This window comes from Carassius carassius, chromosome 41 (assembly GCF_963082965.1).
Source record: "Carassius carassius chromosome 41, fCarCar2.1, whole genome shotgun sequence".
NCBI lineage: Eukaryota > Metazoa > Chordata > Actinopteri > Cypriniformes > Cyprinidae > Carassius > Carassius carassius.
In genome coordinates, this window is record NC_081795.1 from 16,048,052 (window position 1) to 16,075,549 (window position 27,498).

General features: G+C 38.9%; 2 protein-coding genes across 2 annotated transcripts in view; both read left to right on the forward strand.

The window, feature by feature from the left end:
- Nucleotides 1-3,131, forward strand: part of LOC132122873 (glyoxalase domain-containing protein 4-like) — a 176,993-nt gene extending 173,862 nt beyond the window's left edge. Inside the window, exons 2-10 of the mRNA XM_059533364.1 lie at nucleotides 498-626; nucleotides 820-869; nucleotides 976-1,096; nucleotides 1,406-1,550; nucleotides 1,679-1,815; nucleotides 2,290-2,376; nucleotides 2,452-2,565; nucleotides 2,645-2,731; nucleotides 2,826-3,131. Of these exons, the coding sequence (XP_059389347.1) occupies nucleotides 537-626; nucleotides 820-869; nucleotides 976-1,096; nucleotides 1,406-1,550; nucleotides 1,679-1,815; nucleotides 2,290-2,376; nucleotides 2,452-2,565; nucleotides 2,645-2,731; nucleotides 2,826-2,891 (897 nt within the window). The 5' untranslated portion in view covers nucleotides 498-536 and the 3' untranslated portion in view covers nucleotides 2,892-3,131. The remainder of the gene's footprint in view (nucleotides 1-497; nucleotides 627-819; nucleotides 870-975; nucleotides 1,097-1,405; nucleotides 1,551-1,678; nucleotides 1,816-2,289; nucleotides 2,377-2,451; nucleotides 2,566-2,644; nucleotides 2,732-2,825) is intronic.
- A 2,248-nt stretch (nucleotides 3,132-5,379) lies between these two features.
- Nucleotides 5,380-26,975, forward strand: LOC132122861 (bridge-like lipid transfer protein family member 2). Its single transcript, XM_059533349.1, has 40 exons — nucleotides 5,380-5,591; nucleotides 6,062-6,194; nucleotides 6,293-6,419; nucleotides 6,786-6,835; nucleotides 6,917-7,058; nucleotides 7,452-7,570; nucleotides 8,143-8,203; nucleotides 8,318-8,510; nucleotides 9,724-9,847; nucleotides 9,927-10,051; nucleotides 10,171-10,238; nucleotides 10,325-10,461; nucleotides 10,555-10,673; nucleotides 11,330-11,517; nucleotides 12,671-12,935; nucleotides 13,063-13,268; nucleotides 14,419-15,457; nucleotides 16,167-16,358; nucleotides 16,444-16,646; nucleotides 16,734-16,852; nucleotides 16,942-17,156; nucleotides 17,329-17,519; nucleotides 18,791-18,890; nucleotides 18,975-19,174; nucleotides 19,326-19,623; nucleotides 19,716-19,873; nucleotides 19,962-20,168; nucleotides 20,262-20,361; nucleotides 20,978-21,160; nucleotides 21,250-21,371; nucleotides 21,462-21,617; nucleotides 21,759-21,880; nucleotides 21,976-22,156; nucleotides 22,291-22,377; nucleotides 25,098-25,208; nucleotides 25,313-25,448; nucleotides 25,874-25,986; nucleotides 26,167-26,268; nucleotides 26,360-26,494; nucleotides 26,591-26,975. Exons 2-40 carry the CDS (start codon nucleotides 6,127-6,129, stop codon nucleotides 26,774-26,776), a joined length of 6,648 nt encoding a protein of 2,215 aa, XP_059389332.1. The 5' UTR covers nucleotides 5,380-5,591; nucleotides 6,062-6,126; the 3' UTR covers nucleotides 26,777-26,975.
- Nucleotides 26,976-27,498: the final 523 nt, after the last annotated feature.

Sequence of the window (27,498 nt, forward strand, 5' to 3'; positions counted from 1 at the left end):
ACAAAGGAAAAACGAATAAATAAAAGAGATGTAATGTAAACTAATCAGACACTTTCTGTGTGAACGGCTTTTCGTTTATTTGATCAGCTGCTTCATTTGATTAAATAAATGTCTTTTCGAGCTGAATAATGGCAACAACACACTGAACCAGGAAAGATGATAAAGCAATTGGAAATCCGTGTTAAAAAGCTTCTGAATCGATTCTTTGGAACGAACTGTTCAAAGGAATCGATTCGCGTGGTTGACTCAGTGGCGCAGCACTAGAACGGAGTATACCATGTATAAGAGTTTACCGAGAGAAATGTGTTTCTATTTAACATTTTGTGTACATGTAATGTTTTATTTTGAATAACAATATATTAAACATAATGCAACGGTATTGCAAATGCACGTAGAAAGGAAACAATTTATTGTTTTGATTTAGTCTGTGGGCTGTCGATAGCAGAGCAGTCGATTGCAAGGTGTGTGCGCGCGTGCGCGTGTGTGTGTGTTAACACTGTGATCATCGCGTTTACAGTAGGAGATTTTCAAAAGTGATGGCACTAAGAAGAGCACTGCATTTTGTTTTTAAAGTAGGAGACCGGACCAAAACAGCCACTTTTTACAGGGATGTCTTAGGAATGAAGGTAAAAGGACGGTTTGTGGACCTTATTGTAAAATTCTAGCTCGATTATGTAAACACAATGGGAACTTTGCCTCCTAATATTGTTGATAAGCCAGTTAATGATACTGTTAAGTTACCCAACACATATTCTCAGTATGTTTATGTTCCTACTCAAAACCTATTTATAAACAATAACAAGTATCTCTAATCTACAGATTCTGCGTCATGAAGAATTTGAGGAGGGCTGCAAAGCAACCTGCAATGGGTTCGTCATATTTTAATGGTTTTATTTGATTTATTTGACTAGCTTTGCTTTCACTTACATGTATAAACCTGTAGCTTACATATATAACGTGTTCTTTTGTTTTCAGTCCATATGATGGAAAATGGAGTAAAACCATGGTGGGCTTTGGCCCAGAAGATGACCACTTTGTTGCAGAGCTGACCTATAATTATGGAGTGGGTGAATATCGCATTGGCAACGACTTTCTGGTAAATTTGATTTATATAAAACATTAAGAACTTTAAACCACAGCTAAAGTATGATCTGAACATATATGAGACCATATGTATTATAATGCATATAGATGTTATACATATAATAATGATTTTGGAACCAATATGACACCATGTAAAGATATGCAGTAAAATGTCAGGTTCTACACTATTTCTAGGCCATAATGAAATGTGAATACATTTGTGACACTGCTAATGTGAACCATTTTCACAAGCAGTTTTAGTTTCTGTTAAAAGGGATCCTACCTAAAGGAAGCTGTGATTTGCTGTGCTCTTCAACATTAGGGTCTCACTCTGCAGTCCAGTCAGGCTGTGAGCAATGCTAAGAGGTTAAACTGGCCTCTAACACAAGTCGAAGATCATATCTACCTGACTGAAGCTCCAGGAGGATACTGCTTCTACCTTATAGACGAGGAACAGCCAGACTGTGGTGGGTGTTTGCACTAAATGTGTGCTATAATAGGGATGTGGGGACTTCCTTATGAAATATGGAAGTGAGTATATGTGGTAACTGTTGTGTACTGACTCCTAACTGATTGTTTCTGATCCTGGTAATAGATCCTGTCAAGAAAGTCTCCCTGGCAGTGTCTGATCTACAGTCTTCTATTCATTATTGGTCTGCTCTGCTGGGAATGAAGGTTATTGAGAAAAATGAGGACAAAAAGATTGCCTTAATGGGATTCTCAGATAATCAGGTTTGGCTGAAAAGAATCCATTTATTATATTTTTGGGCAATAATTAAATTACAAGGACATGCCACTCAGTAAGACCTTGTGAGTTAGTTTATCTTCTTTATATATAATGAATATCAGGCTCTTTTTGGAATTAAATTAATGTATATAAATGTATACATGCATTGCTATTCGGAGGTTTGGGATTAGTAAGGTTTTCTGAAAGGAAATTATTTTTATTCAGCAGTTCATTTAGCAAATTGATCAAAAGACTTTACTTTCACCTTGTTAAAAAAAATATTTCTCTTTCAAATAAATGGTGCATTGTTGAGCCCTGTTCTTCAACAAATTAAATGTTTCCTTCAATTATTGAGTGGCTGCTGAAAATTCAGCTTTGCATCACAGGAATAAATGGAATATTAAAGTAGAACGTTTATTTTAAATAGCTTCAGTATTTCACAGTATTATTGTTTGTTATTAAGTTATGTGCTTTTGTAGTGTAAGCTGGAGTTACAGGACATTGGAGGCGCTGTGGATCATGGAACTGCTTTTGGGAGGATCGCATTCGCTTGCCCTCGGGATCAGGTCAGCTGATTCAACATCAGGCATCAACATCCAGTCTACTTGGTGTCATTTTAAAGAAATGTCTTTGTTTTGCAGTTACCAGACATTGAAGCGCTAATGAAAAAAGAAAAGCAGAAAATCCTCACCCCTCTTGTGAGTCTGGACACACCTGGGAAAGCCACGGTGGAAGTCGTCATTCTTGCAGATCCTGTGAGTCTTTATTGTTTAGTTTGACTGAGATTGAATGGCAGATGCTTGCTTGGCTGACTCGGGTCTTCACTTAATGTAGGATGGTCATGAGATCTGCTTTGTGGGTGATGAAGCATTCAGGCAGCTTTCTGCCATGGACCCGAAGGGGAATGAATTACTGGATGAGGTTATCAGTCTCCCCACATTAATATAGTTTAAAGGAAACCCTGTGATCCACTTTCAAACCCCATTCATGTGTCTTCTGTTGGTTTCTTTCGCAGGCCATGGCTGCAGATAAGAGTGACGAGTGGTTTGCCAAACACAAGAAGCAGAAGGCTTCGGCATAAACAATGTCTTTCATCACTGAAACTGCTTGAAAAGATCCAGGATGTTCATTAAACCAGATTTGTGTTATTATACATTTCAGTGATGTATATTTATGTACAGTAATTAAAGAAACAGTAAATCCTCATGATTCTGTTGTTATAATCTTGAAAGTGTAAATAGATTTGATAAATAAAGAGGATAATGTTACAAATATTCAGTGGCTATTAAAATAAAAAAATTTTCCTGCCGTTCATAATGAATTGCAATTGTTGCATGCATCATATTATTAGCATGGATGGTAAATGCAAAAAGCTGAAAAAGAAAGACAACGCTTTCATCCACTGACCAGCAGAGATCAGTATTGTAATTCTTTTACATCATTGTATGATCTATTAAAGATGTACAGTAGTTAGGACAGAAACTGAGTATTCAAAACTATTGAGCTTTTAGAGAAAGGCAGTGTGAAAAGTGTAATAAAATAAATAACTAAAATAGGATTAAGTCAATAAATTCTAATCAAATTTGATTTAAACAAATATTAAACAAGTACTTTAAATAAATACAAATATTTGATTAAAATAAATACATTTATTTTAAATAAATTGATAAATATATATATTTTTAAATACATCTTACAGTACTAAAGTACAGTAAAAAGTTAAATGATACCATATGATGATAGTTTTCTCAAAATAAGTAAAATGCACATGAAGTGACACAGAGCAGTTCTAGAAATTATGTTTATGTGCTCGTGTACTCCTATATTGAGGCGGCAGAGGTTGAAAACACTGCGAGCTTCAGTAGGCCTATGTGTAGTAAATGAAACCATGTCTTTGCCATTAATTTACAGGAGGGGCGGACTGGGAAAAAAATTCAGACTGGAAAATTCAAACTCATACAAACAAATTCATGGACAAAACTATTTTTTGTATGGACCTGACATAAAAAAAGTTTAAATCTTTAATTTGGGGACATGCAAAATAATTTAAAGTTCTCTCCTGAACTGCACCTTCACTTCCATTTTTCTCTTCAGTCTCTTTATTTTGCCCTATTATCCATCTCTCTCATTACTTTAATACTCAAGATTGAACAAAACTATACTTTACAATACAATACTCTACAATACTACAATATCTTTATAGAAAAATCCGAATACTGTAAATGAGTCATGTTTTTCCCTTACAAAAAATTACCATGCTTTTATTCGCCTATATAAAAGTAAAATAACCTTGTTTTTTTTTTTTGCAAATGGATTTGTATTTATTTTTAAATACATTTGTAAAATAATTTTACATTTTTGGTTATCACAGTTAACCAATAGTAACCATTTTCTCTGGATTTATAGTTAAATATTAAAATGTTAATTTTCGTAAGGGTTTTGTTGCTGTCTGTCGTAGCTCCCCCTAAACCTATAAAAAAAAAATCGGAATTTTTTTTTCAGCTAAATTACTACTGTAACATTACAACTGATAATAATGATGTCCTTTATATAGTATTTTGAGTGATGACTGATGAGCAACGTGCTGCTGCTTCCTAAATAAAAAAACAAAGACAAAAAAGCATCTTTACAGACGAAACTGACCTGAAACCCTGAACAGGAGTTCTGCTTCTCTGCTCCAGCTGTCTGTCTGTCTGTCTGTCTCTCTCTCTCTCTGTCTGTCTGTCTGTCTGTCTCTCTCTCTCTCTCTCTCTCTCTCTCTCTCTCTCTCTCTCATGACTTATTAGAGATTTAATTATCAAACGGCGGATTCGCAAATGATCACTTTATTACATTCGGCCTGCAATTATACAATAATGATATTAAATAGTGGGGCAAAATCGGCTGCCAGGCCACCGGGAATTGTCCCGGTTCTCCCGGTGTCCAGTCCGCGCCTGATTTCCACAGACACGCAGAATGTGCAAGTCATATTGCATTTTTGGGGCTTAATATTCACAGACACTAGTCCATGTCATGTTTTGATTCAAGTGTACTGACCTGCTTTTGATTTAGTCATCCAAAATGTGGCATATATTCCGTCCGCGTTAGGCATTTCGTTTTTATGACTGGATTCTACGAACCAGACTGTGTTTCCGCATCCCGGAAATGATTAGGGCGGTATGTCTCAGAATAGTCAGTGCAATTTGGGAAAGAAATCAGTTAAATTTGTATGTGGAAGTGTAAATATTCAAATGTAATCCCCTTTGCAATCGTAAAAAATTTCATAAGTAACTGTAATTTAATTACTCATTTTTTCTTAGTAACTGTAACTAATTACAGTTACAATAATTTTGTAATTAAATTACGTAACGCCGTTACATGTAACTAGTTACTCCCCAACACTGTGTGTGTGTGTGTGTATATATATATATCTTATATATATATCTTATACATATATATATATATATATATATATATATATATATATGTACAGTATATAGTTGTCTGTGTTCTGCCCATGGGGCTTTTATTATGAAACACTAAAAAGTCAGTATTTCTGCCTTCACGCTTGAAACAGAAGTATTACAAGAGGAAAGCCCATTACTTTAAATCGCAAATCAGAATGAATTCTGGTAATCTGGTTTATCAGTTTAACAGCGTTTGTAATTCTAATGTTTAGTGTTGTGTGAAGCAGATAAACATGATTAGCTTGTCAGAGAGCTGTCATGATCCCGCTGCTAGCTCAGTTAGCCTAGCATGAGAAGCCTAAAGATCCATTGGTCTGCGTTACAAACACTTTCAGGTGGGTAACATGACTCAAAAGCTGACAATTACAGTAAACACCTTAAATAGTAAGTTCAATAAGTCTTGCTTTGAGGTGCGCGGTAGTGTTTTGGCAGCTGACAGGCTGATGTTGTTTTGCTCAACATTGCAAGTTCAAACCAACAGCTGTTTGCACACTGAGACGGACGATCAAGTGATTAGATTGTTTTGAGAATACATTATATTTACGTTATGTATAGGACAGACTCCTAGTCTGTTAAGTAACATGGCTTTGTGAAATGCTAATAAATGCAACATATAAGTCACTATTCAGTTAAGTAAGGTTTCTAAGAAACATATTTGAATGCCTAAAAATGCATTTGACATTGAATAAAGAAATGCACTCATTTGGCTTATTAAAATGTTAATGCACTTGCATCTTCATTTATGTTCTCTATTCAGTTTAGTGTAACTAGTAACTAACATGTTTTGGACATAATTCTTTGAGAGGAGTCTGAAGTCAGTTTTCTTCTTGTCATGATTGTAGGCTGATGTGAAGGAGCATTAACAGCACAATGTCTGTCCTGCTGATTGCCATCTCAGTATTTCTCATCTTGGCAGTTGTATTCATTTTACTCATTAGGTAAGTAAGAAGGCAGCATGTTGGAATTAATATGTGAATGTACAGATATTGCAAACACAATATTAAACCTATTAACGGCCCTCTTTGTGTTTTATTAGATGGTTTGCTTGCAGTTTGGCTGTCCGTTTTTTCCACAATGTCCTGAATGCTGAGCTCCGGATCAGATCTGTGGGTCTGTTCTCAGTGCGAGGAATCAGCGTTCAGTTTCAGCCTCAGCACACTCTGGTGGGTTTGTTTTCTGTGTTACACTACATATCGGCCCTATTACAATCCCCTTAACCCTGTAAACACAAGGGTTAATTGTGTTTGTATTTGTTATGCAGTTTTTATTGTGCAAAACATATAATGCAATGCAGTGCAATGGTGATTGAGAGATGAACAAATAAACATTCCTCAAAAGCCTGATGTATCATAAGGCATATAGTAGATTGTGTACAACAGGTTTTTCCGGCAACGTTTTGAGAAATCTGCATATCAGTTTTAAAACAGTAGGCTTTATATAAAGTTCAAAGCTGCAACTGATGCAATGCATTAATGTGTAATATGTATTCTAGCACTTTTTAAAGCCTTTTTCTGTTTTGTGTCTTGTAGGAAATTGACAGGATATGGATTTCTTGCAAAATGGTTAACCCGGACCTGCCGTGAGTATAGATAGTGTTACGTAGTTAGAGTAAATAAAGTCTGTAGATGATGGGTCATTGTGATTGTGATGTATTTGTTAGGAGGTTCTTGGCGTTGTGTGTGGGTGAGGCCCGGCTCCGCTTTGACCTGCAGGAGCCAGTTAGGCCCCGGGCTCCTAAAGCTAATGGGGAGAGTTCAAAAAGAGCTCTTCTCAGTCCCTCTTCCGTGCACCTCCTCTCTCAGGTGATCGACTTGACTGTTGTTTAAGAGTATCAGTTAAGTTAAGCTCAATGCATAGCTGTTGATTTCCACAGAAGATCAATATATATTGTTCTGAAGAAAAGAAAAGGGTGTTACAGTAATGCACTTGCAATGAAAGTCAATGGGGCAAGGCAGAAAGTACATGCTATTTCAACAATATCACTGCAAGATTTAAAAATGACATGCCTTAATGTTCAAGGTAATTTAATCAGTTAAATTATATCCAACTTTTAACTCCTTTACACATAATTTTCTATGAAAGAAGTGTTTTAAAACCGTTGAAATGCTGTTCTCCATGGACGTTGACTGCAGGTGCAGTACTGTAGGTACAGTTGTACAACTCCTTTAAAGTTTTGCGTCGTGTCTGTTTCGCAGCTGCTGTCATTCCACATTAACTCTATAAATGTGATGGTGTTGAATCTGGCCCTGCCTGAGTCCCTCTGGCACATGACGTCCTCTGCCATCACTTTGCTGCTGGATCATCAAAGTAAAAGGTGATTAACTTCTGCTGTTTGAAAGACTTCTGCGTGGTGTTGTGTGACTAATAGCTTTGTGTATCGCAGGTAAAGCTCAGACTGGCAACCGGACGGGATGCACTGGCTGAAGCTTTAAAACCATTAATCATTTACATGTTGTGACCAATATAAATGAATAACAAATGGCAATAAATGGCCAATATCTAAATTCTGTACTATTTTGTCTAAATAAATTAAACTATAACAAATAATAAATAAATAAATAAAATCTGTCAATCATAATGATAAAAGGAAACATTTTAAATGTTACAAGTACAATTTCGGCATCAGAGTATTATAAAGTACAGTATGAGAATTTTATAATTACTTAATACTGTTATTAATTTACTAGTTTTTTAACAACTAGCTTTAAGTGAGCAAAATTTCAATGTTTGGGATTGGTTAATTTAATAACCAATATGGCACCAGAATGCTGTGCTTCCCTATTCCTGTTACCACAATCTTTCACCATTTAGGCCCTGACCAAGGCATTTAGAGAAACAGTTTAACCAAATGCATAATAAAATGACAACTTACTGGTATGTTGTCAGGTTGGCCTGGGATTTCTCTGTGGGACAACTTAGCAGTAAAGTTCTGAAGAGCAGCAGACTGGTATGTACAGCACACATTCACGTGTTAATGTGTTACCTCATTATGTTGTGTACAAAACATAAGTGTATGTTAAATGATTACAAGATGCTAACAGAGTGCCTGTCCTCCTGTTAGCAGGACACATGTCTGGCTGAGGTATCTCTGAGTCTGGCCCTGAATGGTGACGTGAGTCTGCCTGGTATCAGGCCGGGGCGTCTGGGACTGTGTGTCAGGACTCTGCTGGCTGAGCTTCATGAAGGCCTGTTCCTCAGCCAGCTCCCCAAACCTCCAGGAGCTGCTCCCACCGACTGCACCAGTCATACTGCAGGTTTGACGTCTGGGCTACACTCTTAGTAGCTTAGTGCGATTATCAAAGGGCAAAGGCTGCAATTTAATTTTAAAAAATTTAATAAAAATAGAAGAAGCTTTAAAGAAATCTTGTGGTTTTCCACCAAAATAAAAACCCGATAATATTAAATATTTAAAAATGAAAACATTTTACTTTTCTTCAAAATTACATTTTTGTTATTTTTTTATTTTTCTTTACAGTGAAATATTACAATAGTTTATTCTCGTTACATATTTCTATTTAGTAATGATAATGATCATAGTTATGCAGGCTAGTGTTAATTCCGTTAACAAAAACGAGGTTTTTTCCCTCTGATGAAAATGAGACCGTGACTAGATGATAATGCAGTAAGCTCATTAAACGGTAACTGAGACCAAATGAGCATGCAATATTGTTGACGAAAAAAGATGAGACTAAAATGTATTTAAAAGAACAAAAACTTTACCAAAATATTTTTACTTGTGTTGAAAAAAAAAAAAAAGTGGAGCCAAAACATTTGCTGTACAAGACTCTATTATGCGAGCGTTCATGTTTGTGGTTACCAGATATCAAGACCTCAAATCCCCCAATCAGAGCTTTTTTTGTTAAACGGATATGTACTCTGCTGGGTCTGCCCTGCTTTTAATATATGATATATGAGATAATATATGAGAGTAGGTTTTTGTTCCACCAGTTTTCATAACGTAGACAGGGTGAGTGTACATCTGAAGTCTTTGGTGTTTATTTAGCCTCTAATTGATATCCTTTTATAAATCTGTACACTAGAAGAGGTAAAATAAACCAATGCATACGAGTGGATGTTCTATTGATTTGTGCTTATTGGTGAAAGAGCAGCTTCTGATTCTAAGTAAAAACAAATTTCCCAAATGACAACAATCATTTCAATTAAAATTGAGAAAAATAATATATATTTGTTCATCATTTTAACCATTATACAGTATTAAAAATAGCTGACAAAATTAATGCAAACACACATGCATACCATATATATATATATATATATATATATATATACATACACAGATTTAAATATATGGTTTTTATAGTTTATGGTTGTTTTATATTATTACTATATTATTTAACCCTGTTGTAAATATATTTATTTATACTTTACTATTATATGATATATGTAATAATTAACCTTGCTGTAAATATAAATGTTAAAGCTTTTTCACTTATGTGCTTCTTGAAGATGACAAAGAAGACTCTTACATTCAAACAGAAGCAATTGAGCGGCTTCACAACCTGCTTCCACAGAAGGTCCACGTGGATTTTGAAAACACTAATGTCACACTTTCCATGCACAGTCAGAAGAGGTAAGCAATCATATTACAGTCGTTGTGATCAACCGTGGATGTTGTTTTTGTGCTCTAGCAAACTATTTTTGTTTCACAGACATTTGAACTGGACTTTAAAGTCTCTGAAGGTGGCTTATGATCGTGACGATGAGCAGCCTCCTCTGATGAGTTTTACCCCTCAACTCAGTTTCCCACAGAGCCGTCTGGAGCTTCTACTGGAGGGTGGGGAAAGGACACAAGAACACACACTTTAGCACTATTATTATTTTTGCTTATACTTGGGGTAAGGGATCTGAACACACACTTAACCCGAAGTATTGTGGGTACTGGGTGTTTTTCAGATGGTCTTCTGCTGTCACAAAGCCGACAGAGAATTATATGTCTGAACACTCTCAGAACAATACTGCAGGTGAGTTGTTTTGCTCAATTTCTATATGGATTTTCAATGCAAATCAGAATGTAAATTTATAGTTTTTGACTTCACTCTCTCTTAAGGTGACGTCAGTTGACATCTCTAGCACGGTCACCATCAACACTTGTATCATCCACTACCGTCATCAGGAGTTCTCCCATTGGCTGGCCATGTTTTCATGGGACCACCTCTCGCACAATAAAACAACTCGTAAAAAAAGGTATTAATCGGCCGCTCGCTTTCTGAGCATCACAGTTTGCTGTAATGGAGGTCTTGTTTATTGTCCTCACTTAAGTGTCCTTGCGTCTCCCAGGCGTTTCCCTCAGCTGGACGCTCCCGTGATGATAAGCTCCTCCGTGTCTAATGTCAATGTGTCAGTGCAGTTGGGAGACACACCACCCTTCGCCCTGGGTTTCATCTCAGCCAACTCTGGTAAATAGAGAAGTGTGACTACTGAATGCTGTTAAAAACATTAGGTGTTGAAATTACTCTAAATAACAGCAGTTTTTGTTCTATGCTTTTTAGAGATGAATGAGAATGTATTTTCAAATTGTATTTATGTAGCTTAGCATTTTATAAGACGTTTTCATGAATATAGGTGGAAAAATACTTTTATGACGCTGATCTGCCCAAGAAAATCACATTTGATGTGGCATTTTGAAATCAAATTAATTTTCTTTAATTACATTCATATTTTATTAACACCTTATATTATTAAAAATACACAATTTATAATGTAATATTTAATATTGATAATATTATAAGTAATTTTGAAATATTATTGCTTTACAATATCATTATAACATATACACATATTATTATAATAAAAAAAGAAAAAAATGTATAATTAAAAAATTATTTGTAATAATTTTAGTAGCTCAGCTTAAACTTTTTCCCTTTTTATCTAATATTTATAAATTATTTAAACTTCAATTATACAATAAAATATCTAAATATATATAGTTAAGTATTATTTCAAAATGAATAAAGTGCATAGCAGAAGTCCGTTTTGGTCAACTTCTGATCGAACACTTCAGTTTGAAAGTGTCTCTGTTGTGATGTGCATCTGAATCTGGTGTGTCTGACAGAACTGCAGCACTTGTTGGACTCAGAAGAGGATAGTGTGAAGAGTCTGAGCGCGACTGAGAAAGCCTCGCTGTCCCTGGATCATTTCTGGTGGCGTGTTGGCCAGGGTTCCCATATCCAGCAGGCTCCTCACCCACCTGGAAAACATGTCTGGGGGGAAGCCCTTATCCTAGACTCCCTCACACTGCAGGTAAAATCAGTATGTATTCTATATATATATATATATGTATTTATATATATGTATATTAGGGGTGTAACGGTTTTAAAGTCACGGTTCGGTTCATTTTCGGTACAGTAAGGGAAAGAAATGCAAACATTAAACTGCAGGTTGTTTATTACTATAAACTTTTTTTTACAATTTATTTACACTTTTTTTTTTTAAATACTTTTTAATAAAATATATATAAAATAAAAAAGAATAAGAAATAAAATACTGCTGCAGAGTTCTCCACTAAATAAAATACTCTCAGTCTCAAACCAATATCATATAATAAAATATAATGAAAAATATAAATAACTATGATTACAGTGCAGCATTACCAATCCCTCAGATTTCGTTATTGCGTTGGACCGATCGGAATTAAGAGCAAAGGTCTGTTTAAATGCCGACGGGAGCTGCGTTTGAATTACAATCGTTTTTTTACTAGTTGTAGTGATGTTCACACTCACGTGATGCCTTTTGAAAACCTTAGGCCAGTGACACACTGGCATATTGCACCTGTCAAACAGTGTCTATTTTGCCGTCAATACTGTTGACGGTGTCCTTTATCAGTAGGCTTTATATTTATGCTCAACATGAAGTATAGATATTGTTGTCGTGAAGACAAGATCCTGGTCTGTCGGCGGTCTCCCTCAATGTCACCTACAGCAGCGCGCCAGCGCCGCGTCAGGCACGATTCTGGTGTGTAAAGACACAGAAAACGCCGCGAAGCAGCCGTCACGCAACTGACACGCAGCAGAAACGCCACGCTCACGCCACGCATCCAGTGTGTCACCGGCCTTAGAATCAGCTGCAGGGCGGGATTTGCGCTGAACACGGAGACTTCCGCCACTTAATATGTTCGTTTGGAAACACGAAAATGTCATTCGGTACACACGTGCAAGGTACCGAAAGCCCTGTACCGATACGGTCTGGTACGAATACACGTACCGTTACACCCCTAATGTGTGTGTGTGTGTGTGTGTGTGTGTGTGTATATATATATATATATATATATATATATATATATATATATATATATATATACGTGTGTGTATGTATGTATATGTAGTAAGTTGTGATTTGTTATGGCTATATTTTGAAATATCATTTGCACTTTACACTATTCCTTTTTGCCCCTCAGGGAAGCTATAGTAAGTTGAGGACGGTGAGCTCCAACCCCTCTGGCAGTGCCTATATGGAGTCCAGTCTGAAAGGCCTGCAGCTGGAAGTGTCCGAGACCTGCACTTTGTGTCTGTCACGTCTGTTCTCTGTTCTTAAACTGGACAGAGCAGAGAATGCCCCCTTACGTTCCCCTCCGGAAAAGCCTCCATCCCGTCTGCCACCTCTCTTCAAGTTTAAACTTAATCTTGTGGATGTAAACACATTCACACTCTCCAATGTGGCAGGTGAGAGCTAAAAGAAGTCCTTAAATTCAAGTTAAACTCTTGTTTATCTGCCTTATATCCAAAAAGCGTGAGATTTTCGTTACTCTGTGTGTATTAGCTTGTTTGTTTTATCTGTATTGTATTAAAGGGGCTGTTGCATTGAGGGTGGACACAGTGGTAGCTGAAGGATCGGGGGAGAACTCGAATATTTCTGTGCAGGGTGTTTCTCTTGCTGTGGTGAAGGCCCTCACTGAGAGCATTGAGCCATGTTGCCCTGCCGCTCAAACGCCAAACCCCATCCTGACCCTAACTGCGTTCACTGTCTCTTACAACATCAGTGCCCACAGTCTGGAGGTACTACACCACTACACTGCTCCTACACACAGCTGCCCTGATCTCCTTCACATAGGATCAGTTATTACAGGCTATAAATGAATGTAATGGTTGATCGTTTCATATCAAATACTGTTAACTATATATAACAATATATAACTTTATTCATTTTCTGTATATTTCCTTCTTTGCTGAAGGGCACAAGTAGCTAAATATGACATTTATTATAATGGATTTATATGAAAATTGTGTAAAGTTCACTTAAATTAGTTGTTATTTTTTAAAGTCTAATAAATGTTAAAATTGATAGCTTTCAATTATACTGTAATGCTGAATGGCTATTAACAATGGATAAATATTAGGAAAAAAACAATTTCATAGAGACATCCATAGTATTAGTATCAGCGATACACACCTTCAGTTATAAAAAAAAGATGCCATTAAAAAAATGTAATGTATTTGTTGTTTCTACATTAATTTGAAGATTGAATGTGAACATATTGCAATATAAAAGTATATAAAAAAACTTTAATGTAAGGTGGGATTAATGGCGATTATTTTCAGAAAAAAATGTGTAATTTAAATAGTTAATATTTTTATCGATTGATAGCACTGGTTTATCTGTAAATCACACCAGATAAAAATGTTATTGTTATAAAACAAAAATTTCTAACTTTATAAAACCTATACACATGTATTTAAATTCCCCAAACTCCACAAAAAAACTTTTACATTCAGTTGTATTTTGAATGTAACAGGGATTTAAAATAAAAGTATAAAACAAACCTAAATTATTGTGATAGTTATTTTAAAGGCCAAGCCTAAACAAATTCTGATACAAAACTAAAAGTATTGACGTATAGGAAATGTGCTACACAAATAAATCATGTACCTTTCTCATGTGACATGAATTTAAATGTCTGTGCTTTGCGCATGTTTTGTGTGCATTATAAAAATGGCTTTGGAATTTCATTGTACATTTTAGATTTGTATTCTGCAAACATATCACTCATATCAGGTCGCAGCAAATTGGCAAACATCAACGTTTCAGTTAATTTATGATGGACAAAATGAACGCTGTTTCACTCAAACAGAGAAAAGAAAAGAAGATCATAGTTTCCTTTTCATTCTTCTTGATTTTTATATCCTCCAATCATCTTCATCTGATCAGGTGCAGAGTGAAAACGCTTTGTCAGTGCAGTGGACACCATCGGATCACATGTTTTTATATCAGCACGTCACAGAGAGCCAAAGCTATTGGAAAGTGCTGTCTGAATCTCTAAGGCTACGACAGAAGGATGGAACAGAGTCTGCAGACTCTTCCTCTGACATGTTAATTTGTGTAGAGTTGGCAAGCACACGACTCACTGCCCATGTGGCCAAGACAAACTTCATCATCTTCAGTGCCGAAGCACTGTCGCTCTCCAAACGGCCCGGAGCCGTGCTGATGAAGACTCCTTATTTGGTGTTCAGCTTTGATGGCAATGACATCTTCTCCTTTTCTGGGGCCGAGGTGCAGATGCTGGATGAGTTTGAAGTAATGCAACAGCACAGATCTCAGTTCTCTTTCCTCCAAACATTTTGTAATCGCACTTGGCTCTTCACTGCACCCAGCCTTGCCATTGAGTTCCCTTACCAGTACAACTTCTCCGATACTTTCGACAAGGCCATCAGTGTGCAGAAGTGGCTGAAGACCCTACACAGCCGCGCCGCTCCATCGGCAGAACCTTGTCGCTTGCCCCCAGACCTGCTGATCCGCATCAACCAGTTCTCCTTCGTGTTCCTGGATGACGTCTTTGAGATCAAACTACGTGACAATTACGAGCTAATGAAGGACGAAAGCAAGGAAAGCGCCAAGCGCCTGCAGCTGCTGGACAAGAAAGTGGCCGACCTACGCAAGCAGCACGGTGAGCTCCTTCCGGCCCGTAAGATCGAGGAGCTCTACACCTCCCTTGAGCGCAAGCACATTGAGATCTACATTCAGCGGTCCAAGCGACTGTATGCCAACACGCCCATGCGCAAGTCGCTGCTCACCTGGACGGTGTCAGAGTTGGAGCTGGTGGCGCTTGCGGATCAGTCGTTGCACGGGCCTGAACGGATCCGAGAGCAGCTGCGGGACATTGATGGCATCAGCCCCTTCCCTAGAGATGGCCTGCAGCTGGTGATCCAGTGGTGCCGAGCTTTTAAATTCAAGCTTAATGCATTTCTGGGTAAGTCTAGCATGCTTTAATACAGACGAGTTCAATGTCCTGCAGAGTTTAGCTCCAACTTGCCACAACACAGCTTTCCTGTAACTCATACAGAAGAGCATGAGGCTAGCAACACCATGGTCATGGGTTTGATTCCCATGGAACCCTTGAAGTTAATAGTAATCTGGAAGACCTTGATTAGGTGGTTCAGGTGTGTTTATTTGGAGTTGGGCCTAACTCTACAGGACAGTGTCCCTCATCCAATGAATGATTATTCTTGCTTTGTTAGTTAGTGAATATCTACTGTAAGTAACTGTATGTGCTTTTGTCATTGTTATAAGTTTTATTGTTGTTGTGTGTGTGTGTATTTATGTATATGTATGTGTATAATAGTGTATAATAGTTTTAATTTATTTCAGTTGTAGTTTATTTCACTAGCTTGGTGAAAAAATACATCCAAGATGGCTGACAAAATAAATGCCAATTATAAATCAATTCATTTCTGAATCTACTGAATGAATCAATACATTACTGTTGTTAAATTGCTTCAGTTTAATTCAGAATTGACTCAGTGTTGTATTTTTATACTTATCAGAGAATTGAGCTATTAGCATGGCATGTTAGAACCAATTGTAGGTGTTGTTTGCTGAGTGCTACATGTGTAAAGTGCTATTTTTAATCACTTTTGAGAGTCTATGATGGCTGTCATTCTTATTTCTATGTGGTTCAGTGCGAATCCGGGACTATCCTCGGTACCTGTTTGAGATCAGAGAGTGGTCGCTGTCGGGACGTCTGATGGGCACCGAGCAGGACGGGCAGCTGAGAGCAAAGCGCAAACAGGTGGTCCAGCTCGGCCAGCCGTGGGGTGATGTGACGGTTTACAGGAATATGCCACCGCTGAAGTTCTACTACGACGTCCATTGTGAGTCACAACACGCTCTTGATCTTGTAAGTCTGTAATGTGATGTTGCAACAATATGACTCACCCGGTCTAACTGTTCAAACAGCGAACATTTCACTCTACACCATTGTTTGGGGGCCGTGCTGGGATCCTGCTTGGACGCTGATTGGCCAGGCTGTTGATTTACTGACCAAACCCACAGCTGACCCGTCCCCCCTTCTGGCCTGGTGGGATAAAAGCAGACTTCTTCTGCATGGCCGCTGGGTAATGGACATTGAACATGCCAACCTGCATCAGCTCGCTACTGAGGTACTAACAAACACACCCAGGCTCCTTGCTAAAAGCCTGTCACACTTGTAAATATCCAATGATAACTTTAATATTTTATTTGTGTAGGACCCTTACAACACCACAGAGAACCTTCACTGGGAGTGGAGCAAGCTGAACTTTGACTGGAATCCTGGGCAGTTTGTCTTCAAGGGTGACCTGGACGTCAACGTTAGAACAGCCTCCAAGTACCTGACTAGTAGTTACATAACATTACAATGTGACATTTTGATTCAAGTTTGATTTATTTACATCTGTCTGGTCCGTTTCTGTACAGGTATGATGATATCTGCTTCCTGCAACTCCCGAGCTTATGTATGACCCTTGACCTCCAGTGGTTATGCCATGGTAATCCACATGACCACCATGGCGTAATGCTCTGTGCTGTGGAGAACGTTGCGGATGTCACCTCAGGCCAGCCGCACGATTCCTATAGGGCCTTCCGCTCTGAAAACCTCAACCTCTCCATCACCATGGACCACTGTGGCAAAGGTTGAACTATAGCCTTTTTTGTAAAAGCTGATAAAGGCTACACAACTTTTAAAATCGAAAGACCAGCTAGCGTTGCCCAGACTGAAAATTGTCGCAAAAGTCATGTTGTGTATTCCAGGCCTGAACGTAATTTCAGCACTGGTTTTAAAGGCTTGTTTGTGTTTTCTCTCAGGGTCCAGTCAGCCCAGAATCCTCCTCTACAGCAGCACCCTGCGCTGGATGCAGAACTTCTGGGCCACATGGACCAGTGTGTGCCGGCCCATCTGCAGAGGCAAGCTCTTCCACAGCCTCAAACCCAACCGCAGGAAGCTCAGCCAGCACTACAAACAGATGTCCTATACGGCATCTTTCCCGCAGCTACAGGTGACACACCTGCCTCTGTCAAACCATACTTTATGCCTGCCTCCCTTTTCACATTAGTTAATTTCTAACTTGTTTTTTAGCTGATGCTCAGTGATATATAGAGCTAAAATATAACAGTTGTGTTTAATAATAGTAATAACTATTATATTTTAATAATAATTATAATAGAAACGTTAAGTATTTTTATTTGTTATTTTATTAAATAATAAAATATATTTAAAATTGTATACGCTTGTGTATCTATATAGGTCATTCACCCCCACATAATAGTGTATTCTTATCAATCAAAGGATTCTTATTAGTGGTCGACTGATATGTTTTTTGACTGCCGATGCCGATATCTTGGATAGCAGGGGGTTGATAGCCGATATAAAGCCGATGTGATTTGTTTTTTATTATTATTAATATTTAAGAAATTTGAAATCATTTGACAATGGATAAAAAATGTAAATGAAACATGCTTATACTTTAGATGACAGTATTTGTCACAAATAAATATTTAATACAAATATAATTAAAAAGAAAACAAACACTGTAACCAACAGGGCACTCAGTATTCTGGGAAGTTTGTGTGCAATGAGAATCATATTTTTCAAATAAAGCTCATTTTACATACAGCACACAGAGAAAATGACATGAAAATGATGGTGGGCAAATGCATAAAGCGCAGTATAATTTGAAATCACAAGTTTATAGAAATCACAAGAGAACACGTGATCATGCTGGATATAAAAATGCACACTTCACAAGATCTCACAGCTGGATTCGACTAAGTTTGCAAGGTTTGTGAAATTAAATGTTCATTAGTCATTCAAAAATTTGTTAAAATTATATTAATGCATATTTTCTTAATGCTGACCGCAAACGAGAAATTATTATAATGTTTGCCTTTCTATTACTAATACGCGTTATATAAAAGCAATCGTTATAATACTTTCTATACGTTAATTTCTTTGTTTAACCATTCTAATTATTAGACAGACTTCTATCCGTGTTGGACAGAACTGTTAATGACGATGACTAACAAGAGAGAGAGTGAGCACTGTGTGCTCTCAGACACTGTCGTTCCCAGCGCCGTCAAAATAAAAGTCGCCTCGAACACATCGGCTGAGCAGAAAAACTTATCGGCTAATGCCGATATTTTAAAAATATCGGCCTTGGCGATATATCGGTCGACCACTAATTCTTATCATTCAAAGGATCTTTTGTCACACTGGAAAGATGAAGTAAGAAAGAAAGAAGTGTAAACCTGTCTTAATGTTCTTGTGCAGGTCCATTACTGGGCATCGTTTGCTCAGCAGAGAGGGATTCAGGTGGAGTGCAGTAAAGGTCATGTCTTCACCAGAGGAACACAGAGGCTCATCCCACAGGGTGAGAGCAGACAGTCTCAGTCACTCTCTCCACTTGACACACTGTTGAAATGTTCTGATGAAATGATTGATGCATGTTTTACAGCTGGCACCGTGATGAGACGACTTATCTCCGAGTGGAACGTTACTCAGATGGTGAGCGACCTCTCTCTGGTCACTGTGCACCTCATGGCCTCCACATGGGACGAGACGGCCGACCACCAGATCAATGCCCAGGTGAAGAAGACCCACCTGCTCAGCCTGTCCTCTCTCAGCTACCAGAGACAGAGTAACCGCATAGAGGAGGTGAGACACTCTTGCGTATTTTATCCACAAGAAATAAATGAATACCTTTTCTAAGTTATTCCTGACACAGTTTGTGGCAAAAATTTGTCCCCAATGTGAATAGGCCTTTATTAATGACAAACCAACTATATCGCTGCTTAAATTGTCTCAGGAGGTTAACTCAAAAGATGAAAGCAATGCTTCTTACACACACAAGTTGTGTTTGGTGGACCTGAGGGCCTCTTGGACTACTACCAACCGGAATATTGCCTTTGGTTTGTACGACGGCTATAAAAAAGCATCTGTGCTGAAGAGAAACCTCTCCACCGAGGCTCTGAAGGGTCTGCGGATCGACACCCAGGTGCAGATGAAAAAGCTGAAACGCTCCATGTCCAGCTACTCCTCAAACACGGCTCCCGCAACACCAGTAATCACCACAACCACTCGCCCAGAGAAGAGTCCGAATGAAGGTAGTCTCTTCTTATGACTGTCAGCCCAGAAAAATCTGGAGCATATTGTAGCTCACTTGCCTAGTCTGATGTTTTTATGTGGTCCTTTTTAGGAACATCCATGTTACAGAAGCTTATTGAGGAGACCGATAAGTTTGTGGTTTTCTCCGAAGAGGACTCAGGAGTGAGTGACCAGCTCTGTGGAATTGCCGCGTGCCAGACCGATGACGTTTACAACCGCAACTGGTTCATAGAGCTTGTCAACGGTCAGGTACGGATTCACCTTTGAGAGCAGTAAGCCGTAGTGCAAGATGCTGTATTAGCAGATCTAAACATCTTCCTATGTACATGGTGTTCAGATGATGCTTCGAGGCACTGAGACTGCCGGCTGCGTGCTGGTATCTGCCGCCAAGGCACAGCTACTGCAATGTGAACACCATCCTGCTTGGTACAACGACACACTCAAACAGAAGACCACTTGGACATGTCTGCTGGATGGTATGCAGTACTTTGCCACTATGGAGCAAAACCCCTCTGAACAGGAGGACTGGCAGCTGTGGCTGGAGGTGGGTTCAGAAGTACAGTTATCATGCAAATACCATTTATAACCAATGGAACATTGCATTAAAGCAATCAGATCTCATTTTGTGGACCTAAAGGTGAAGAACATTGAGGAACACAGGGAGAGAAACTTGGACTCAGTGCAGGAGCTGATGGAGAGTGGCCAGGCTGTTGGAGGCATGGTCAGCACCACCACAGGTGTGCCATTTTAACTCTTGAGTTCATATCAACATTATGCTCTTGGGATGGACCACCTTGCATTGCCCTTGCAACTGTCCAGAATAGCCTGGCATCTGCGTAGTAGCTTGTTAAAAAACACTCAGAAGACCCTAAAGCAGCTTGAGTTTGAGTTGAGTTTACTTTCGACCCTGCTCCAATAAACATACCTGTAGTTTCCAAATAATCCTGAAGGACTTGATTAGCCAGATCAAACGCACTTAATTAGGGTTGAAGCTAAACTCTGCAGGACTGACAAAATGACAAATGAGTCATTTTAGGCTTCAGAAAGGTGTTCACAGTACCTACTTTGAGCCTGCAATGCGACATTGATGCACTCTACTGCCAAGTCCGCACTTAGACGGGCTCTGCAGTAGACTTTTACCCAACATTACATCACAAAAGTGTAGACTTGGAAGACCGTGAGTGCTTCAGATTCCATTTGGGACAAGGCCAATGAGTGTTACAATTTCTTCCATTCATTTTACTACCAGTGGCCCACCTCTCGTCCTTGTAGCATTGTGGCAACAACTTTTGCATGTCCAATCAGCAGCCACAGTCTAGTTTACCTGACCTGTTTACTCTGGCACTGTTTTAGATTGGAACCAGCCGTCACAAGTACAGGAGACCCAGCAGGTCCAGCGCATCATCTCTCGCTGTAGCTGTCGCATGTACTACATCGGGTACAGCCATGACATTGACCCTGAACTGGCCACCTCCATCAAACCGCCAGAGATCAGTGACCGCCATGAGAAGGAGGACCTTTTAAAGAAACAGGCTGGTATGTGACCTCAAGCGAAACAGGAACTGACTTAAGATGCTGGTAGTTCTGTCACAGATATATTGTTGCTTCGTTCCGGTTCTTTTCAGGTGCAGTCGACACTTTCACCCTCATCCACAATGACCTAGAGATCTCCACCAATCCTGTGCAGTACTCCATGATCCTGGACATATTCAATAATCTGCTGCTCCACGTGGAGCCCCGGCGCAAGGTTCGAACTGACTGTAATTGATCTTGACACCAGCTTTGGAATGAGTTCTTGTGTTGTTTGCTGATCTGCCAGATCTTTTGCTTTGTTTAGGAGCACAGCGAGAGAAAGCAGCGTGTGCGTTTCCAGCTAGAGATCTCCAGCAACCCTGAGGAGCAGCGTAGCAGTATTTTGCACCTTCAGGAAGCGGTACGCCAGCATTTGGCTCAGATCCGTTGCCTGGAAAAACAGATCTACTCCAACATGAGGGTTAGTGCTCCTCTCCAGTCTGGTGTGTTCACTATAGTTCATCTGAACCATCAGCCATATGCATAGCTTTTCGTATGAGGTCATGTCCTCCAGACTACTCTTGAGGTCTATTTCTAATGACCTTTTATCTGACTCTTACAGTCCCAGTCGGAAGAGTTCAGAGGAGACGAGCTGTCCGACATCAACCTGCGCCTGCAGAATCAGCTCAACCAAGAGAAGACAGACATGCAGATGAAGAGTGAGGAGCTCAATATCCTCATCCGGTTGGTCACTAAGCTCGATTCAAACAGTTGATCATTCATTAGCAAATATTAGTTAAAAATGTTTGGATATATTGATGTTCTTTGCCTTCTCTAAGGTGTTTTAAGGACTTCCAGCTCCAAAGGGCAAATAAACTGGAGTTGCGGAAACCCCCAGAAGATGTTAGCGTTGTGCGCCGGACAGAGATCTACTTCGCTCAGGCCCGCTGGTGTCTCACAGAAGAAGATGGGCAGCTGGGTATAGCTGAACTTGAACTACAGCGGTTCATGTACAGCAAGGTGAATCTGCACCTTGAGATTTTGGTTGAAGTTGCTGAATGTCCTTTGCTTATCATTGGTTAAACGTTAGCCACTGTATATCTGAGTGTGCGTCACTGGCTTCATAACTCTCAATGGGATGTTCTCTTCCTCAGTTGAATAAGTCTGATGACACAGCAGAGCATCTCCTGGAATTGGGCTGGTTCACCATGAATAACCTGCTTCCCAATGCTGTGTACAAGGTACTGCTGCTTAATGATTCACACTGGATGTCCAAGTGGGAGAAATAACAAAACCATGTGACAGTTGAGATGTGTCTTTACAAAATCTGCTGTTATTGATCTCTAACTTCTGCAAATGTCTCTGTGTGGTTGTTTACACACATTTAAATGCAGTCTGAACTGAAACCTGCATAATGGGCTGGTTTAGTGCATGTAGATTTTTTTTTCCCCATTTAGTCCATTATTTGTCCAACAAACAATACTACACTAAACTTATATATAAAAAATAAAAAAATTATATATATATATATATATATATATATATATTATTTAAAAGACAAATAGTTAGCATTGTAACTGTTATTTTTAAGGTGACATGTTAACAGTATTCTAGTTCGAAAACTAGTAGATTTGTCAGCCGTCCTTTATCATGACAGTAACTTAGTTTACTAACCAACTAGTAAATTTATAAGGGGTAAACTAAATTAGTAGTTAGCATTTAGCTGTAATATTTGAGGTAACATGTTAACTACATTCCAGTTTGATAACCAGCTAGTCATTTTAACCATCCTGACCTTTGATGAACCATCCTGTCACTTAGTTTCCTGATGTATCCAACAGCCAACTAATCTATTAATCGGGGAACAACAAATCAAGTAGTTATAATTTTAGTTGTGGAATTTAAGGTAAAATGTCAACCTTTATGCTCGACAGTCCTGTCCCTTGATGATCATTTAATTCATTACTTGTCCAGCAGCCAACTAGTTAGTAGTTAGATACTTAATGTCAACTACATGTTGACAGTTAGTTTAAAATTATTTTACATTTTGACTGTAATATTTAAAGTAAAATCTGAGCATTATTCCTTGTGTGACAATTAGTAGGCTTGTTAACCATCCTGTCCCCTGACAGTCGCCTAGTTTACTAGTTGTCCAACAACCAACTAGTTGATTAATTAGGGGTCATCTGAGCATTTTAACTCTGAGATTTACATCCAAGGTAAATGATATAGGGCAGTGGTTCCCAACCTTTTTCAGCTTGCGGCCCACACAACCACACACATATGTTTGCGCGGCCCACTTCAAAAAAATTAACTGACCCCACTATTGTTGGGTTAATAACTAAGTACTCAGAAGCTAGATTGTTAACTGTATTTATTGAATGAACTAGGGCTGTGCGATATGGACAAAAAAAAAAACTATCGCGATTTCTTTGATCAATTTTGCGATTGTGACACACACCGATATGCTTTTACAGTCATAAATGCATTCAGGATTAATTTGAAACATATTTCCAAAAGAAAACCAATTAGAGCTTTATCAAAAAGTTGTAACGTCTCTAGAACAGACATAAGTCAAAATTATCACCATAGTAAAGATGTAACAAAGTGTATAGACTTATGGCAAAAAAAAAAAATCCCGTGTCCAGGGACTTTTTTTTTTCTTTTTTGCCATGCATTGTTCATAGAGCTCATTAATTGTAGCAGTGCCTCAGGTGTTTGCAGTGTGTATACAGTATATGTATGCGGTCAGCAGCGAGAGCGCATAAATATAACGCGAAAGCTTATTAAAATAATGCACGAGCGCGAAACTCTCTGTTCGCACGCAGATTTCCTTTGCTCTGTCACAAAACCAGACGTGCTTGCTCAGATACACGCTGCTCTGCGCGGAGAGAGTGTGCGCACTTAAAACATGTCTCCTCTCACTTAAACTGCGTCCTGTGCACTCACAACTCTCTCTATGCTCATGTGTTAGATATTAATAATTTTCGCACGTTTTTATTTCTAGCCTTTTCCGCGTGCAGTGTGAACTCTCTGATCCGTTAACATGTGCTCGGGAAAAAGGCGCATCACAGACAGTGTGTGAACCTTATATAGTCTATGGTGTGAACCTGGAGTAAGGCATATGCACAGTCTGTTGTGTTGTCGCGCTAGCCGCAATGCATTCTGATTGGATCGGGGATTATGGTTATTTTAATTTAAAACATCGTAATTAGATATAATCAAACTGATATGTACATTTACGCTTTTATCCAATTATATTTATTACAATTATTATGCATTATTAACAGCCATCATAACACTGCCTTAGTAGCACATTCACTGCTTTCGCAATACATTTACAACAGTTATTGTCAAACATGAAATTGTCTGATGAGAGCAATGTTTAAATTGTTTTAATCCACTTTTTGCGAGGACTATGAGAGTGTTCACTGTGCATTCCTAAGCAACATGTTAGACCGCTGTCTTGTGAACATGACCTAAACCAGCCTAGTTATACAGGGCTTTCAACTAGTCATTCAGACAACCCACAGCTAGTTAATTTTGAACATTGTAGCATTTTGCACATCTCTGCTATTTGTTAATCCTATAACTCTTGGTTTCTCTTTTGCAGCATGTAAGGGTATGTATTGAGTGGGTAATATCCTATGTTTGTTAGTCGACATCTTCATCCTCATCCAGACATATGCCTGCTCAGAAAATGTATGTTCCTTTTTGGAAAAAATTCACCTGCAATCTCACTTGTAGTTTTTTATTGCAGGCTAGTTGCATTTCCTTCCACTTTTAGATATTTTGCCTCTCATTTTTATTTTTTTATATATATTTTTTACATCTGTCCAGTCATTTTCAGTTGGGTTTGTTTGACCAGCAGGACATGCAAAAAACAATGCATGCATGCATTTAAACAAACACAAGTACTTCAGGAATATGGGTGTATTTGTGCTCTCTTTCTGTGTTGTAGGTGGTTTTGCGCCCTCAGAGCCCCTGCCAATCAGGACGCCAGCTTGCCCTCCGCATCTTCAGTAAGGTCCGCCCCCCGGTGGGAGGGATCTCCGTCAAAGAGCACTTTGAGGTCACTATCATGAAATACGTTCCTGTTTGCAACATAACTGTGGAGGATGCCATTCACACTTACAGCTGTCCTCTTCTTTCTTGACAATCTGTTTTTATTTTTAGGTGAATGTGGTACCACTCACCATTCAGCTGATGTACCAGTTCTTCAAGAGGATGATGGGATTTTTCTTCCCCGGACGAAATGTGGAAGAAGAGGAAGTTGGGGATGAGGAAGACAAGTTCAGACTGGTTACCACAGGTGTGTGAAGTTTTTCTTGTCATCTCAACTTTGTTCACAATCACATCATATGCAAGTAATAATTAGAATTCATCAAAGTACAAGAAGTGGAAAAACAAATGATGATTCTCTTGAAACACAGAATTGGTCTTTACAATCCTGTTTCAACCACTCTTTGCACTCGCTGTACCGACATCCATAATGCAGCCCATGCTGATCAATATCAGTTCACATCGATTTTTTTTTTTTCTTATTTTTTCTTTTTGTGCTCCAGTGAGGGTTTTAGATTGCTGTCTACTGATGTTATGCCAAGCTGATGGCCTATCCTGGGTTATTAAAAGCTTATTACTATTTGACATTGAAAGGCTTTGTGTCTAGAATGGCTTCAAGGTGACTTTCATGTGCTTTGTGGAGTGTCTAAGGCTTGTTTTCTTCTTAAATTGCAGGGGTTGTGAAACCCAGGCAGCTCTCTGAAGAGTCCATAGGAGGGCTTGGACCGGGGAAGCAAGGGTTAAATCGAACAGCTGGAGTCAGGAGGTCATTTCGCAAACCACCTGAGGTATTATTTTAATGTGATGACAGTTAAATTGACTGCTTATGATGGATATTGGCTTTTGATTTGTTTGTTTTTTATTCACAGATCATTATTTGTGGTCTGTAATGAATATAATATTTCAGATGGAATTCACAAATTGAGTGTAACCAATTAATTTAACCTGTTAATGTCTTCCCCATTCAGCATCCTGTTGATGACATTGATAAGATGAAAGAAAGAGCAGCAATGAATAATTCTTTCATCTACATCAAGATTCCTCAGGTTCCCCTTTGTGTCAGTTACAAGGTTGGTCCTAGAAAAGGCTTAAAGTGATATAGCCTTCAGTATCACATTCCCGAGTCTGACTGTATGCATTTCTCTTGTGGTGTACCTGTAGGGGGAGAAGAGCAGTGTAGACTGGAAGGATCTGAACCTGGTTCTGCCCTGTTTGGAGTATCATAACAACACCTGGACCTGGCTGGACTTTGCTATGGCTGTGAAGAGAGACAGTCGTAAGGCTCTGGTTGCACAGGTAATCACTCGCAGCCCCCTCAGTCACAGACTCAACTTTAAACTACTTATAAGAGCTCTGTTCAAATTCCATTCAACTTTTGTCCCAAATAAACAGATGATAAAGGAGAAGCTGCGGTTAAAACCTGCCTCAGGCTCAGAGTCTCGGGGTAAAGTGATGGATGGGAAAACAGACAGCAGCCTCCAGCAGCAGGTGGAGGACGAGAAAGCAAGGCTTCTGATCGGCTTCAGCACCGCTGACAAGAGCTCCAGCAAAAAGAGCATCTTCAGTCGCCGCAAGTGAAGCTCCTTCACAGAGACGCTGGTCTTGAGAAAGTGCTGTTGAGCCTTAACAACTTACCACCTTCGGGAGAAGGGATGGACAATGATAACTAAACCAAGTCCAAGGTCCCTCCCATCTTCACCAGTGGTGCCTTTAAATGTCCATGCTGGGTGTTGACATGCAAACCAGCACCATGGTCAAGCCATGACTGCAGGCGACGGTCCTGCTATGGAAGAAGGGATTTTCATTATACCGTCTAATATTAGTGCTGAACACTTGTTTTTATGTGCTTCTTTAGTGCCGTACATCATTTCAGCATATTTAAATTAACTACAAACAGCATTAAACCATCTCCATCAAGATAACATTCTCACAACTCGAGACGGTGTTCTCCAATTCAACGGTTCATCTCTGTTTTGTATTTTGAGCATTGTGACGTCTCTCCTGCTGGATCAGGAGATTCTTGTAGGCCAGAATCTTGTAGGAGCCACATGGAAAAGCAAGAAGAATATAAAATTTACATAAACTGGAAGCCCATATTATCCCACAATTAGTGAAAAATCAAGAATTTGAGCTCAATGTTAAATTAGACATGATATTAGCTAGCTGAGCACTGTTTTACTGTACTAACTACATAGTGCAATACAAAAGCGAACGGACTGAGGATCTTCTGCTTGTTGGAGCAGTTGGACATCATGGGCCATTTTTGCACCCTGTCCAAGTGATGCTTTGTAATTTTAACA

Bases quoted from the DNA above. Each gene is read 5' to 3' on its own strand.
- LOC132122861 (XM_059533349.1), top strand. From the start codon at position 6,127: ATGTCTGTCCTGCTGATTGCCATCTCAGTATTTCTCATCTTGGCAGTT. The intron at 6,195-6,292 runs GTAAGTAAGAAG...GTGTTTTATTAG, and splicing joins GTATTCATTTTACTCATTAG to ATGGTTTGCTTGCAGTTTGG. The intron at 7,571-8,142 runs GTGATTAACTTC...GTATGTTGTCAG, and splicing joins CTGGATCATCAAAGTAAAAG to GTTGGCCTGGGATTTCTCTG.